This window comes from Mastigoproctus giganteus, chromosome 1 (assembly GCF_048544385.1).
Source record: "Mastigoproctus giganteus isolate SK-2022 chromosome 1, ASM4854438v1, whole genome shotgun sequence".
Classification (NCBI taxonomy): domain Eukaryota; kingdom Metazoa; phylum Arthropoda; class Arachnida; order Uropygi; family Thelyphonidae; genus Mastigoproctus; species Mastigoproctus giganteus.
The window spans coordinates 120924809-120941908 of record NC_143575.1 but is presented as its reverse complement, the minus strand read 5'-3'; the positions used below and the strand labels follow the sequence as shown (position 1 = coordinate 120941908).

Sequence of the window (17100 nt, the reverse complement as noted above, 5' to 3'; positions counted from 1 at the left end):
AATGGGTAGTTAAATCAATCTTATTGCTTTTGAGATAATATCAATAACTGGAATCGTGTGGGTTTTTAAGTTATTATGGTGAAATGTGTTTCCCCTTCACTGAAATCTTCAATCATATAAAAAACAAATAAATTTTCAGAATCTTCTCTTCATCCCTATTTACCTATTACAGTGATGAAGGGAAAAGGACCAATGGAAAGTGCAAGTGCTGGCAGTGGTAGGAAACGAAACAAAATTGATTTAGAAATGAAGACGATTAAGAAGTACCATGCAAGACAAAGTTTGTCATCTATTGCACAGAATTAGGTCTTGCTGCTTCAACAGTGAATACTATTTTAAGGGACAGTGCACATATAAAAGAAAAAAAAAAATTTTTCTTGTTTATACTCCGGCACAACCACCAGGTCAGTGGAGTTTATAATAAATCAATTGATACAAATGTTAATCGTATTTAGCAGTCACGGGCTTGAACCCCAGTCCACTCAGAGAGTGTGCTACTGCACTCGCGCTCTTGACCACTCAGCTACATCAGGCGAACATGTTAAAGGATCAACGCATTTAAGATCAACAGTGATCACAAAACAGAGTTCAGGTGCTATATTGAAGATGGAAAAACTATTAATAATATGGATGGAAAATCAGATTCAGAAGCGAGTGCCCCTGAGTCCAATGGCCATTCAAGCAAAATCAATTAATATTTATGAAGATATTAAGAACAAGTACAGCGAACCCCAAGCCAAGTTTGTGGCAAGCAACAGGTGGTTTAATAGGTTCAAGCATCGCACTGGTTTCCAAAACATTAAAGTATGCAGTGAAGTCGCTAGTGCCGATTCTGCAGCTACAGAGAAATTTTGTGATGTGCTGAAAAAAAACTCCTTCTACACCTCCACAGCGCTCAACTTCCACAGCAGCGTGTTTATCAGCTGGAGAGTTAATTCTGGAAACGATGCTCAAAAGGTAAAACTTGCTGACGTTACACCTGTCTCCTCTCTTTTTTTGTAATTTTGAAATTTTTGTATTTTGTACACTTTTGCAATTTTCTCTGTGCATGAGATAAAAAAATTGAATAAATAATTCTATTTACATGTTCACTGAACATTTCTTTTTTGCTTCAATCAAATTTGCGAGTGCTGCATAAGCATTTAGGGAAATTCTGATTTATGTAGAGTTACGTGGAACGCAACCCTTACATAATTCAGGGAGTGGCTGTATCAGGAGGAATGGTGTGGCACTTATAGTAAACAATAGAATTGTCTGATAGGTTGAAAGTTATAAGTGACAGAGTAAAGGCTATCCACATTAATGGAAAACTGCTTAAAGTCACATTTCTTCATGTCTATGCACCAACAACAGATGCAACTGAACAGTTCTATGGCAAAGCTCAGGTTGCACTGAGTCAAACATCAAAAATAGACATTGTGTATGTTCTTGGAGACTTTAATGAAAAATAAGTCAGAGAAAATGATGACATCATTGGCAGATTTGGTCTAGGGCAGGGGTCAGCAACCTGCGGCTCTAACTTTTAGCCCACATGAAGCACAATTTCAAATGGAGTTAGAGGACTTAAAAATCAAGGACATGTGGAGTGCAAGACCAAAATGCCTTAAAACTGAAACTGAGGATTTGAAGAGGAAAAAGGCTGCCCTTGCAATTCTACACAAATGGATGGCGATAGATGAGTTGAAAAGGCAAGACCAAATTGTGTTCGATTTGTGGAGTAGCTTACTGGACTCGTATATAAATTTGAAAATATTTGCGTTTGGAATTCTCTCAGTTTTTGGTTAGACGAATTTCTGGGGCAAATATTTTCGAACTTGAACTATATTAAAACTAAATCAAGAAACCGTCTGAACAAAGCGAGTCTCTCAGCATGTTTAAAGGTGAAAATTACGGCATACTCACCTGACGTTGAGAGACTCGCTCAAGAAGTTCAGCAGCAAAAGGCACATTAATTCATACCTAACTGGATGTAAGTTTTTTAAGAATTAATAAATAATATTTCAAAATATGTTTTTTTTAATAAAACACCTTCCCACTCTATTCTATTTCTGAAAAAACTCCACCACCCCATCCCCTTCTCCCAGCTTATGCTGAGGTGCAGCTCTTCAGATTGTCTTTTTTTTTTTAAATTAGATCAAAAATGGCTCTTCACTCAAAAAAGGTTGCTGACCCCTGGTCTAGGGGATAGGAACGAGGCAGAAAATCGTTTGGTGCAATTCTGTAAAGAAAATCGGTAAAGGATTACAAACACATGGTTTATCTAACCTAAGCAACGTTTGTATACATGGACAACCCCAAATGGATTGCACCGCAATCAAATTGACTACATCATGTACAAAGATGGAAAGGTTCTGTTCCTTCAGTGAAAACATTACCCAGTGCACTCTGCGGCTCAGACCACCAACTGCTAGTAGCCAAAGTCAGACTTAAATTCTGTAACATCAAAACAAATGCTACAACACGGAAAGAAGACATAGATAAAATTTTGCCATTATACACAGTCAAGATAAAAAACAGATTCAACTCAACAGAAGATTCAACAGAAGATTCAACTTCTGTTGAACAAAAGCCGAGAATTAGGGTTGAATTTGAAAGTGTCTGCAATTCTGCCCAGACACGATAGGAGGGAGTATATGATGAGAGCCTTGTCGATCAATTCGGCCCTGGAAAGATTGTGCAAGGCTCAAGGGGTAGAATTTTTTTCAGCCTGGACTGTACTTGTTAACAGGAGAGATTGCTTCTACAGGGATGGGATACACTTAAATAGAAAGGGTGCAAGAATATTTGCTGATGCTATCGAGGCAGTGTTAGGTGGGTCGGAAAACTGCTAGCTTGGGGGGAGACAAAGACCAATAGATTGACAGTAGCCACTGGCAGAGGTGAAAGAGATTCTTGCACTGCTTCTATTAGAATGAGTAGAAGCCTGAAAAACAAGATGCATGGTATTTCAGAGACTGCTGGGAGCCATTGCGGTACAAATAAACACATGGGTTGTGTTAGGGTAGCTAAGAATAGAAACAGGTGCAGGTATACATGCGTGTACACCAATGCTAGGAGTTTAGTAAATAAATTTGATGAATTTGAGGTATTGCTCAAAACATCAAAGGCAGATATTGTTGGGATATCAGAGACGTGGTGTCACACAGATATAAGGGATGCAGAACTGCAATTTGGGGAGTACAACGTCTACAGAAAGGATAGACAGGATAGGAAGGGGGGGAGGGGTTATGCTATTAGTTAAGAAACACATAAAAACCAAGGAAGTGAAGCCAGTCGACATCGCTGGACAGTGCAGTGTTGAGTCAGTTTGGTGTGACATAAGCATTGGGAGATCAAAATTGAGAGTAGGAGTGTGCTATAGGCCTAATGACTCTGATGAGTATAATAAGGAACTGTACAGGGAAATAGAGTGGGCCAGTAAATCAGAGAGTCTTATAATGGGAGATTTTAATTTCCCAGATATTGACTGGAATTTGGGGGCTGGTTACTCACACACTAGCAGGGCTTTTGTGGATTTATTGGATGATTGTTTTCTACATCAGCATGTTCAGGAAGCAACTAGAGGGAGTAATACTCTTGATTTGATTATCAGCAGTGATTCTTCATGCATTAAGAATCTGCAGATAAATGAACCACTAGGTGGCAGTGATCACAGTGTGCTGAAGTGGGATTTACTGAAAGAGGTAACTACCATTAGGGGTAAAGGGAAGGGTTATTGCTTCCGTAAAGGCGACTACGATGGACTGAGACAGTATTTAAATTCTATACAGTGGGACCAACTGATGATGTTACCAACAGCAAATTCAAAATGGGAAGCATTCAAAGAACGTATCTTGGAAGCTACTAGGCTTTACATACCAACTAAGAAATATTGTTCAAGGTTTAGGCCAAAATGGATGTCAGATGAACTAATGAGGCATATGGCAGAGAAGAAAAATGCAATGGGATACTTACAAATTAACACATGACACAGAAGTCTATGATAGATACAAGTTGATATGCAACCAAGTTACAAAGGAGGTTAGGCAGGCGAAGGCGGATTACGAGAAATCCTTGGCAAGGGATGCAAAGAAAAACAGCAAAGAGTTCTTTACTTATGTAAACTCTAGAAGGAAGGGGATGAATCAGATTGGTCCACTTGATATTGATGGGTCAACTATTGATGATCCTGCTCAGGTAGCTAACAAACTAAATGAATATTTTGCATCGACATTCACACATGAGGAGTTATTCAGCAAGGGGAATGCCAGAGGTGTATTCAACTCTAGCAGTAAGCTAGAGAATCTTGAAATAACTGGGAGTAAAGTGGAGGAGAAACTGTTGAAGATAAACACAAGAAAGGCACCCGGGGTGGATGGGATCTATCCAGTTATATTAAAGGAGGCAGCAAAGGAAGTAAGCAAACCCTTAGCCATAATTATGAGAGCTTCCTTGGACTCAGGGGAGGTACCCATAGACTGGAAATGTGCAAATGTGACCCCAATTCACAAAGGAGGATCAAAGGCTGACACAAGTAACTATAGACCTGTGAGCTTAACTTCTGTTCCAGGAAAATTAATGGAGGCACTGGTTAAAGAAGCACTGCAGGATCATCTAGACAAGACTTCAGTTATAGCTCAGACACAGCAAGGTTTTGTTAAGTGAAAGTCTTGTCTGACCAATTTGATTGAATACTATGATGCAGTCACAAAAAAACTAGATGCAGGAAATAACTTTGATATTATATATGTGTATCTTAGAAAGGCTTTTGATACTGTTGCACATGGAAGACTGCTGCACAAATTGGAGCAGTGTGGCATTGGAGGCAAACTGCTGCTATGGATAAAGGGGTGGTTGAGGAGGAGAAGACAGAGAGTGGTAATCAATGGACACAGGTCATCATGGACTAATGTTATTAGTGGAGTCCCTCAGGGTTCAGTGTTGGATCCATTATTGTTTTCTGTATTTATAAATGTCCAAGTTTGCAGATGATATGAAGGTTTGCAGGGGTGTTAAGGACACTAATAGAATTTATTATTATTACTAGCCAGATAGTGCAAGGAAGCCTGAGGCTTATGCTGCACCAGCCAAAAAGAAAATTTCCAAGTTGCCGAGAGAGAGAGAGAGAGAGAGAGAGAGAGCGCTCTCAGGACCCTGGGTGTGCCAAGCCAATACTCACCAGATGTGAGCCCCTGGAATAAAATTTTAGGGATACAATTTTTTTTAGCCTGGTCTGTACTTGTTAACAGGAGAGACTGCTTCTACAGGGATGGGATACACTTAAATAGAAAGGGTGCAAGAATGTTTGCTGATGCTATAGAGGCAGTGTTAGATGGGTCGGAAAACTGCTAGATTGGAGGATACAAGGACTAATAGATTAACAGTAGCCACTGGCAGGGTGAAAGCAATTCACCCTGCCAGTGGCTACTGTTAATCTATTAACAGTAGCCACTGGCAGGGTGAAAGCAATTCTTGCACTGCTTCTATTGGAATGAACAGCAGCTTGGAAAATAAGATGCAGGATATTTCAGAGACTGCTGGGAGTCATTGGGGTACAAGTAAACACATGGGTTGTGTTAGGGTAGTTAAGAAAAAGAACAGGTGCATGTATACCAATGCTAGGAGTGTGGTAAATAAATTTGATGAATTTGAGGTATTGCTCAAAGCATCAAAGGCGGATATTGTTGGGATATCAGAGACGTGGTGTCACACAGATATAAGTAATGCAGAACTGGAATTTGGGGACAGGATAGGAAGGGAGGAGGGGTTATGCTATTAGTTAAGAAACACATAAAATCCAAGGCGGTGAAGCCAGTCGACATTCCTGGACAGTGCAGTGTCGAGTCAGTTTGGTGTTACATAAAGCATTGGGAGATCAAAATTGAGAGTAGGGGTGTGCTATAGCCCTAATGATTCTGATGAATATAATAAGAAACTGTACAGGGAATTAGAGTAGGCCAGTAAATCAGAGAGTCTTTTAATGGGGGATTTTAATTTCCCAGATATTGACTGGAATTTGGGGGCTGGTCACTCACACACTAGCAAGGCTTTTGTGGATTTATTGGATGAATTTTTTCTGAATCAGCATGTTCGGGAGGCAACTAGAGGGAGCAATACTCTTGATTTGATTATCAGTAGTGATTCTTCATGCATTAAGAATCTGCAGATACAGGAACCACTAGGTGGCAGTGATCACAGAGTGCTGAAGTGCGATTTACTAGAGGTAACTACCATCAGGGGTAAAGGGAAGGGTTATTGCTTTCGTAAAGGCAACTATGATGGCCTGAGAGAGTATTTAAATTCTATACAGTGGGACCAACTGATGATGTTACCAACAGCAAATTCAAAATGGGAAGCATTCAAAGAACTTATCTGGGAAGCTATTAGGCTTTACATGCTATTAGGCTTTACATACCAACTAAGAAATATTGTTCAAGGTTTAGGCCTAAGTGGATGTCAGATGAACTAATGAGACATATGGCAGAGAAGAAAAATGCATGGGATACATACAAATTAACATGTGACACAGAAGCCTATGATAGATATAAGTTGATCTGTAACCAAGTTACAAAGGAGGTTTGGTAGGCGATGGCCAATTATGAGAAATCTTTGGCAAGGGATGCAAAGAAAAACAGCAAGGAGTTTTTTACTTATGTAAACTCTAGAAGGGAGGGGGATGAATCAGATTGATCCACTTGATATTGATAGTTCAACGGTTCATGATCCTGCTCAGGTAGCTAACAAACAAAATCAATATTTTGCATCTACATTCACACACGAGAAGTTATTCACGAAGGGGAATGCCATAGATGAAGTAAACACTGGCAGTGAGCTAGATGATCTTGTAATAACTGAGAGTAAAGTGGAGGACAATTTGTTGAAGATAAATACAAGAAAGGCACCTGGGGTGGATGGGATCTATCCAGTTTTATTAAAGGAGGCAGCAAAGGAAGTAAGCAATCCGTTAGCCATAATTATGAGAGCTTCCTTGGAGTCAGGGGAGGTACCCACAGACTGGAGATGTGTAAATGTAACCCCAATTCACAAAGGAGGATCAAAGGCGGACACAAGTAATTATAGACCTGTGAGTTTAACTTCTGTTCCAGAAAAATTAATGGAAGCACTGGTTAAAGAAGCACTGCAGGATCATCTTGACAAGAATTCAGTTATAGCTCAGACACAACATGGTTTTGTTAAGGGAAGGTCTTGCCTGTCCAATTTGATTGGATACACTATGATGTAGTCACAAAAGAATTGGATGCAGGAAATAACTTTGATATTATATATTTGGATCTTAGAAAGGTTCTGATACTGTTGCACATGGAAGACTGCTGCACAAATTTTGGCATTGGTGGCAAATTGTTGCTATGGATAAAGGGATGGTTGAGTGGCAGAAGACAGAGAGTGGTAATTAATGGACACTGCTCATCGTGGACTAATGTTATTAGTGGAGTCCCTCAGGGTTCAGCGTTGTGTCCATTGTTGTTTTCTGTATTTATAAATAATAATAATGATGGTATATCAAGCTTAATGTCCAAGTTTGCAGACGATACAAAGGTGGGCAGGGTTGTTAAGGACACTACTGATGCTATGCTGCTGCAACAGGATCTGGAAAGGTTGTGCAGATGGGCTGAGAGGTGGCAAATGAAGTTTAACATTGACAAATGTAAAGTACTACATATGGGAAACAGCAACCCCAGAGCAACGTATCAACTCTGTGTTACTACACTGACAGTGGTAGAGAATGAAAAGGACCTGGGGATAATTGTGCAGGCAGATATGAAGTTCTCTGAGCAGTGCAGACGGGCTGAAAGAGTAGCTCATGGTGTCTTATCAATGATATACAGGAATTTTTCTAGCAGGGATAGGGAGGTAATTATTCCCTTGTATAAGGCAATGGTCAGGCCGCACCTTGAGTACTGCATACAGGTCTGGAGGCCTCATTTCAAGAAGGATGTAGGGCTGCTGGAACGAGTACAGAGAAGGGCAACAAGGTTAGTGAATGGAACGAAGGGTTGCTCTTACGAAGAAAGGATTAAGTTTTGCAAATTACAGTGTCTGGAGACGAGGCATCGGCAAAGTGATCTGATAGAGGCGTACAAAGCCTTGAATGGTTTGAGCATGCTCAATGCTGATGGGATACTGCCTCTTGCTCAGAATAATCACTGAGAGGGCATAAATTCAAATTGAGGAAAGACAGATGTAGGATAGATGTGCGGAAATTTGCCTTTAGCCAGCGGGTAGTTGGTTGGTGGAACAGACTTCCATCCTTTGTTGTGGAAGTTAATTGCCTAAATAAATTTAAGGCTCGGCTGGACAGGCATTTCGAACGAACGGAGGGGTGAAGTGGAAAGGGTTTTTTTTTTTTTTTTTTTGGCTGATGCTGCATAAGCTTGCTTTCTTGCATCATATGCCTCTACTAATGCTAATGACGGTATGCTGCTGAAACAGGATTAAAAATGTTGTGCAGATGGACTGAGAGGTGAGAGATGAAGTTTACCATTGACAAATGTAAAGTATTACATATGGGAAGCACTAACCCCAGAGTAACATATGAACTCTGTGGTACTACACTGACAGTGGTAGAGAATGAAAAGGACCTGGGGGTAACTGTGCAGACAGATATGAAGTTTTCTGAGCAGTGCAGATGGGCTGCAAGAGTAGACCATCATTAACATATCTGTATATCATTAACAAGACACCATCTGCAGTGCAGATGGTGTCATGTTAATGATATACAGATATTTCTCTGGCAGGGATAAGTAGGTGATTATCCCCTTGTATAAGGCAATGGTCAGGCCGCACCTTGAGTACTATATACAGGTCTGGAGGCCTCATTTTAAGAAGGATATATAGTTGTTGGAACGAGTACAGAGAAGGGCAACAAGATTATTGAATGGAACAAAGGGTTGCTCTTACAAAGAAAGGCTTAAGTTTTGTGTGCCTAGTCTCCAGACAGTGTCTGGAGACTAGGCACCTGCGAGGTGATATGATTGAGGTGTATAAAGCCTTGAATGGTTTTAGCATGCTCAATGCTGATGGGATTCTTCCTCTTGCTCAGAATAATCACCTGATAGGGCATAAATTCAAATTGAGGGAAGACAGTTGTAGGATAGATGTGCGGAAGTTTGCCTTTAGCCAGCGGGTAGTTCATTGGTGGAACAGACTTCCATCTTGTGTTCTGGAAGTTGATATTCTAAATAAATTTAAGGCTGAGCTGGACAGGTATTTGGAACGAACAGAGGGGATAAATTTGAGCAGGTTTTGTTTTTTTTTTTCTGGCTGATGCTGCATAAGCTTGCTTTCTTGCATCATATGCCTCTACTAATGCTAATGCCATTACATGCTTAGAACTTTCTTTAACTTTCTTAGAACTTTCCAATTTATATTTTCTACTTCAAGTTATCAACAAGGACAAGAGCTACTATGAGAATATATATTATAATCCTAATATATACATATATATTAGGATTATAATCCTAAGACCAAGTCATTCTCAGTCAGCAGAAATGTGACATTGAAGCCAAACTGAAATGAAACTTCTTCTTTAAGTTAACTATGTCTACCCTAGACAAAAACATAAATGTTTGTTGCCCTTTCTCTGATTTTTCCCACATTTGCTGCCATCTTACAATCTGGCAGCAAATTCAATTCCTTAAGAACTCTCTCTTCTCCTTCATATTAGCTCCTATATCCTCATTCAGATATGACCGTATACTCATGACCCTAATAACATGTTAATTCCTGTACATGTCAGACCATTCAAGATCACTGAAAAGTCTGCCAAAAGTCTCCCTTCCAACACTTACACAGCCTCCATAGAGAGATTTGAAGTGCTCAGGTTGTAACAAAAGGAGCAAACCTCTGAGTTTGAAACAAGCATTTCTTAAAGACAGAATTTTGAACTCTATAAAACTAAGCTCCAGAAGTCAAAATGAGCACAACCAAACACTTATAACAAGTTCAATGATCAAATGTCTATGCCGCATTCCATTCTTACAACTCTTCTCAGTTTGTCATTTAACAATCTCAACTTATTTTACATGCCCAGTAAAAAATAAACACTCTCTAGATACAAGTACTGATGGATATCACATACCTCAGGTAGACTTCCTGGCACCTTACTACTCGATTTTGATTCCTACATAGTCTGGTCTTTAATAACACATATACCATCTTTTCATTTGAAATTTCCAATTTTCCATTTTCTACTTCAAGTTATCAATTTGTCTAATACATTAGCATCCCTCAACATGATTTTGGACCTTGCATTTCCATATTATTAAAGTGAGCAAGTCATCAGCAAGGGCACTGCAATCTGCTCATTCTAAATCCAATTGCATAAATTCGTCTAAAACCAGGTTTCTGACTTTGTTTTCTAAAGCTTTGATTAGATCTTTTTTAGATCTGGTGTCCTGTTCCAATCCCAAGGTAATGGTCAATCTGCCCGAAATAACAGATGGTCCTGAGTTACCAGATTTTTTGACAAAGCAGGATAAAAATTTTAATTTCAATATCAAATTTGTACATAATCATTTTTATTAATTAACTGATGACATAATCATTTTTAATAATCAACTAAGCACACTCCCAAGCAACTAGGCCTTCCAAGCTAGGGAACAATGAATTATCAAAAAATGTTTCCATCTCTTAACAGATGGCATTAGTCCAGCAGCACAATGTTATCTATAATGAAAAAAAAGTAATTATATAACTGCTTTACAACAAAAAATCCATCTTTTTTATGTGGAATTCTTTATTTTTTTATGAAACCTGGGCATTCAATGGTCCCAAAATGTCTTTTCAGGATGCCTGGACAAAAACACTGGGACACCAGGGCAACATTATACTTTGGGAGAGCAAGTAAAGTCACTATTAGCTTGTATGGGAGTAACTGATCTACACTGATTACAAACTGTATCAATGAGCTGGAGACAATTTATTTTCATGATGAAGCTTACAGCAAGGTGAATTTAACATTACAGTAGTTATAACTTTGGCTCCAATTCTATAGACATTTCAAATAGAAACTTTGTTAATTCAATCATATGGCTTACATTTGTACTCAATGATTCTCCAGTACTTTCAGCATATTTACTGAATGCCTTTAATGAACCGTCACTCACTACAGTTCGTGTGTTAATATGTGCAAAAGCTTGTTTTGTATTCAAGCACAACTGATTTGTTCTCACAAAATATTTTTTTTTCTTCATACAAATTACAATTTCATCAAGTTGCTATTTACACTACTATTGCTTCTTCTGATTCTCCTCAGCACATACAAAATTTATATAAACTATATTATCTGGCAATTTGATACAATCTAATTTCGTCTCTTTCATAGATTGTAACAGTGACTTTAATTGCTGCCACAAAAGATAATCAATCATGCATATCCTGTTAATGAATATTTTATATAAAATCTGTCTTTCTGCTGTAAAGGATTCCAGAAAGTGGATCTGAAATATATAGATGTCAAGGAATATACCTAGAAAGTTAATTGCTATCTAATTTTCATGTAACTCCTTTCAGACTTAATTAATTCCTAGGTTAACAGTGAAAAGTGTTGTCATTCAGGTATCTGATGATAATAATACTGCATATAATGAATATAACAGTATGACATAATTAAATTTACAGTTGGTTTTCAATTGTCCTCCAAATCTTTCGGATTATTATATTTCATATTATAATCTGAAAGATTGAGTACAATTGAAATAATGGGAAAGAGGTGTGGGAAAAGAAAACATAAGTCTGATATATATATATATATATATATATACCTAAAATTCCCAACAGCAGGAAAACCTGGAGATTTCAAGTTACCAGTGGTGGGGATAGGTGAAGGAAGTCCAGATGTGCGTGACAATTCATTGGCAAGGGACAAGAGGCTAAACATGGAACAGAATATTATATTTCAGTTGACTAATCTGACACTTAATATAATTCAAAGTCTCTAAAGACCATGAATTAAATTGCACTGAATTTAATTAAATTTAATTACAACTTCTAAAAGAAACATTAAGTATGCATGTATTTAAAACAAAAAATTAACAAAATCATCTCAGTCATAAGTAAGCAGTTTAAATGGCCAAATTTTCATCAATGAAATTTTTATCATTTTTGTATTACAAACAAGGTGTGCAACTATAAAATAATGATACTAATTTTATAAAAACCATATCTTTACTGGCATTTGTCAGTAATCATTTCCTTCAAAGAAGTCCTCTTGTGAAGCGATGCACTTTAGCCAACAATGCTGTCACTGGTCAAAAGTTCTGAACTCTTTTTTTTGAAATACCCTTCACCCAACTCTATTCTTTAGTACAAAGATTTTCATGTCCCACATACAAATCGGCTGTAAGATTTTAAAATAGTGATCAAAATCTCTTGAGGTAAAGTTAAAATAAATATATTTTTTCATGTGTTACAAGAAAATTTATTATTATTAATAGCGATATGGTGCAAGGAAGCCTGAGGCTTATGCTGCACCAGCCAAAAAAAAATTTAATTTACCCTGTGACCCAGAGAGAAAGGGAAAGAAAAGTAGAAGGAAATCACCAAGAAAGAGAAGAATGATGACATCCAGCTCAGGACCCTGGGAAATTCTCAGGGTCCTGAGCTGGATGTGCCAAGCCCATACTCACCAGATATGCTCGATTTGTGTCACAAATTAATAAAATGGAACAATCTGCTTTAATTGTCAATGATGGCAAAAATTCACAAACCTCAATTATTTCTGATAGGATGGAGAAATTCTGTTTAGATTTTAAATCAGCAGTGTCTATATCATAAATTTTTTACAAATTAATTTACTGTGGAATTGCAAATCATATATTGAAAAATTATTAATCTGATTATGAAGCTCGATTAAAATTTATTGAATCAGGTATTGTAAAATGGTTTGCTGCACTTCAAAAAGCAACTCAAAGAACTTAAGAAGGATGTAGAGCTGTTGGTACAGAGAAGGGCAACAAGATTAGTGAACAGAACAAAGGGTTGCTCTTACGAAGAAAGGCTTAAGTTTTGCAAATTACAGTGTCCGGAGACCAGGCACCTGTGAGGTGATCTGATTGAGGTGTATAAAGCCTTGAATGGTTTGAGCATGCTCAATGCTGATAGGATTCTTCCTCTTGCTCAGAATAATCACCTGAGAAGGCATAAATTCAAATTGAGGAAAGACGGTTGTAGGATAAATGTGCGGAAGTTTGCTTTTGGTCAGCGGGTGGTTGATTGCTGGAACAAACTTCCATCTGTCGTATTAGAAGTTGATAGCTTAAATAGATTCAAGGCAGAACTTAACAAACATTTGGAGCGAGTGGATGGGTGAAATTAAGAGGGTTTTTTTTTTTTTTTTTTGGCTGATGCTATGTAAGCTTGCTTTCTTGCATCATGTGCCTTTGCTAATGCCTTATCACACAACTGCACTTCAGTAAACTTTCACATAGGCACTTTTGGTACTATAGAAGGCCAAGATAGTAGCTGATTTAATGCCAAGTGTTTTAAAGACTCTCCTGAGAAATGGAAGTCACTGCCGGCTTGATCTGGTCTTTTAACTCTGTGGCAATGTTACTTTTTTTTTGCATACACCTTGTCCTTTACATACCCCCCATACAAAGAAATCCATAGGTGAGATATCTTGAAAATGAGAAGGAGGCCACAGAATGAGACCATCCAAGCCAGCAGTCAGGAAATTTTTTATTAAGTAAATAGAGCACATACAAGCTCCAATATGGTGGTGCCCATGCTGCTCATAGAACACATAACTGCATATCTTCCAGCTGAGGTGCATACAATTCACTGATATCTATGTAATTTGCGAAGTTCAGTGTTTTTGTGGAAAAAAAATGCCACAATCACCTGGCTGAAGGATACACACTACACATTTACCTTGGGACTATAATGCTCATATTCACAAATTGAGTAGGGATTTTCAGATCCTCATACACAACAATTGTGTCTGTTGATGTTACCAGATAGGTAGAATGTCACTTTATCACTGAAAATGACATTTTCCAAAAAGTGCTCATCTTTATCTATACAGATGAGACTAAGATGAGCACTTTCTGGAAAATAAGAATGTGAACAGCAAATTGCTTTTGTTATGTTTTGTTAAGAGGCTTAATTTCCTGGATGATTTGCACTTTGTAAGCATAAAGTTTCAATATCTTGTGAACCACTCTGTGCAATTTGGCTCAAAGTATTTTCTGCTGTTGGCTTGTCTTTCAGATAGATTTTTCAGGGTTTTGAGTAAGCAATTCTTAAATTTCCAAAACTTTATCTGCATACACACTAGGCCTACCTGCTCCTTTCCGGTTTAACACGCTACCAGTTTCTTAAAACTGTTTCAACCATCGCCTCAATGATTATTCCGTTGGTGGAGCTTTCTGGAATTGCCACTGAAAACATCTTTTTACAGTTACGAGATTTGATTTCCCACAGCCACAACATACACATTGCCTTTTCCTGCCCTGTCACCTTTTCAATGCTTGCTGGGATCAAGGCTGCCAACAGCATTAGAAAAAACTCACTGAGTTGCATTGATAACTGCAGCAAACTGTTTTAAGATACCTATTACAATAAAATTTTAATTCAGCTTCACAATCAGGTGAATAATTCATAGACAACCTGTACTTCTAGCTATAGTAAATATCCAGGATATACTGTAATTATGATCTTTTTATGATAATGCATAAACAGATCATACTTACAGTTTACGATTACAGATCATAATTACCAGTTTATGATAATGCATAAACAGATCATAATTATGATCTGTTTATGATAGAGAGTGGAGACTGCCAGAATTACTTAACAAGTACAGGTCACTGTTGAAAAAAATCTGCAAATTAGGGTTGAATTTGAAAGTGTCTGAAATTCTGCCCAGACACGATAGGAGGGAGTATATGATGAGAGCCTTGTCGATCAATTCGGCCCTGGAAAGATTGTGCAAGGCTCAAGGTATAGAATTTTTTTCAGCCTGGTCACTCCTTGTTAACAGGAGAGACTGCTTCTACAGGGAAGGGATACACTTAAATAGAAAGGGTGCAAGAATATTTGCTGATGCTATCAAGGCAGTGTTAGGTGGGTCGGAAAGCTGCCAGCTTGGAGGGGGGGATACAAGGACTAATAGATTAACAGTAGCCACTGGCAGAAGTGAAAGCAATTCTTGCACTGCTTCTATTGCAATGCGCAGCGGACTGGAAAACAAGCTGCAGGGTTATTTCAGAGACTGCGGGGAGTCATTGCAGTACAAGTAAACACATGGGTTGTATCAGGGTAGCTAAGAATAGGAACAGGTGCATGTATACTTGCATGTACAACAATGTTAGGAGTTGGGTAAATAAATTTGATGAATTTGAGGTATTGCTCAGAACATCAAAGGCAGATATTGTTCAGATATCAGAAACGTGGTGTCACACAGATTAAGGAATGCAGAACTCGAATTTGGGGAGTACAATGTGTACAGGAAGGACAGGCAAGATAGGAAGGGAGGAATGATTATAATATTAGTTAAGAAACCCAAAATCCAAGGAAGTGAAACCAGTCGACATCGCTGGAAAGTGCAGTGTCGAGTCAGTTTGGTGTGACATAAGCATTGGGAGATCAAAATTGAGAGTAGGAGTGTGTTATAGGCCTAATGACTCTGATGAGTATAATAAGATGTTGTACAGGGAAATAGAGTGGGCCAGTAATTCAGAGAGTCTTATAATGGGGATTTTAATTTCCCAGATATTGACTGGAATTTGTGGGTTGGTCACTCGCACACTAGCAAGGCTTTTGTGGATTTATTGGATGATTGTTTTCTACATCAGCATGTTCGTGAGGCAACAAGAGGGAGCAATACTCTTGATCTGATTATCAGTAGTGATTCTTCATGCATTAAGAATCTGCAGATAAATGAACCACTAGGTGGCAGTGATCACAGTGTGTTGAAGTGGGATTTACTCAAGGAGGTAACTACCATCAGAGGTAAAGGGAAGGGTTTTTGTTTTCGTAAAGGCGACTATGATGGTCTGAGACAGTATTTAAATTCTATACAGTGGGACCAACTGATGATGTTACCAACAGCAAACTCAAAATGGGAAGCATTCAAGGAACTAATCTTGGAGGCTACCAGGCTTTACATACCAACTAAGAAATATTGTTTAAGGTGTAGGCCTAAATGGTTGTCAGATGAACTAATGAGACATGTGGCAGAGAAGAAAAATGCATGGGATACATACAAATTAATGGGTGACATGGAAGCCTATGATAGATATAAGTTGGTCTGTATCCAAGTCACAAAGGAGATTAGGCAGGCAAAGGCAGACTACGAAAAATCCTTGGCAAAGGATGCAAAGAAAAACAGAAAAAGAGTTCTTTACCTATTTAAACTCAAGAAGGAAAGGGATGAATCACATTGGTCCACTGGATATTGATGGTTCAACAGTTGAGGATCCTGCTCAGGTGGCTAACAATCTAAACGAGTATTTTGCATCTACATTCACGCATGAGGAGTTATTCAGGATGGAGAATGATGTAGATAAAGTAAACATTGGCAGTGAGCTGGATGATTTTGTAATAACTGTGAGGAAAGTGGAGGAGAGATTGTGGAGGATAAACATAAAAAAGGCACCTGGGATGGATGGGATCTATCCAGTTATATTAAAGGAGGCAGCAAAGGAAGTAAGCAAACCCCTAGCCATAATTATGAGAGCTTCTTTGGACTCAGGGGAGGTACCCATAGACTGGAGATGTGCAAATGTAACCCCAATTCACAAAGGAGGATCAAAGGCTGACACAAGTAATTATAGAACTATTAGTTTAACTTCTGTTCCAGGTAAATTAATGGAGGCACTAGTTAAAGAAGCACTGCAGGATCATCTAGACAAGAATTCAGTTATAGCTCAGACGCAGCATGGTTTTGTTAAGGGAAAGTCTTGCCTGACCAATTTGATTGGATACTATAATGTAGTCAGAAAAGAACTGGATGCAGGGAATAACTTTGATATTATATATTTGGATCTTAGAAAGGCTTTTGATACTGTTGCACATGGAAGACTGCTGCACAAATTGGAGCAGTGTGGCATTGGAAGCAAATTGCTGCTATGGATAAGGGGATGGTTGAGTGGCAGAAGA

At 38.4% G+C, this 17100-nt stretch overlaps 1 protein-coding gene across 1 annotated transcript in view; it reads right to left on the bottom strand.

The window, feature by feature from the left end:
• Positions 1 to 17100, bottom strand: part of LOC150091117 (uncharacterized) — a 241223-nt gene that overhangs the window by 179500 nt on the left and 44623 nt on the right. The window contains exon 2 of the mRNA XM_090384939.1: positions 11763 to 11870. Coding sequence (XP_090241065.1) covers positions 11763 to 11870 — 108 coding nt within the window. The remainder of the gene's footprint in view (positions 1 to 11762; positions 11871 to 17100) is intronic.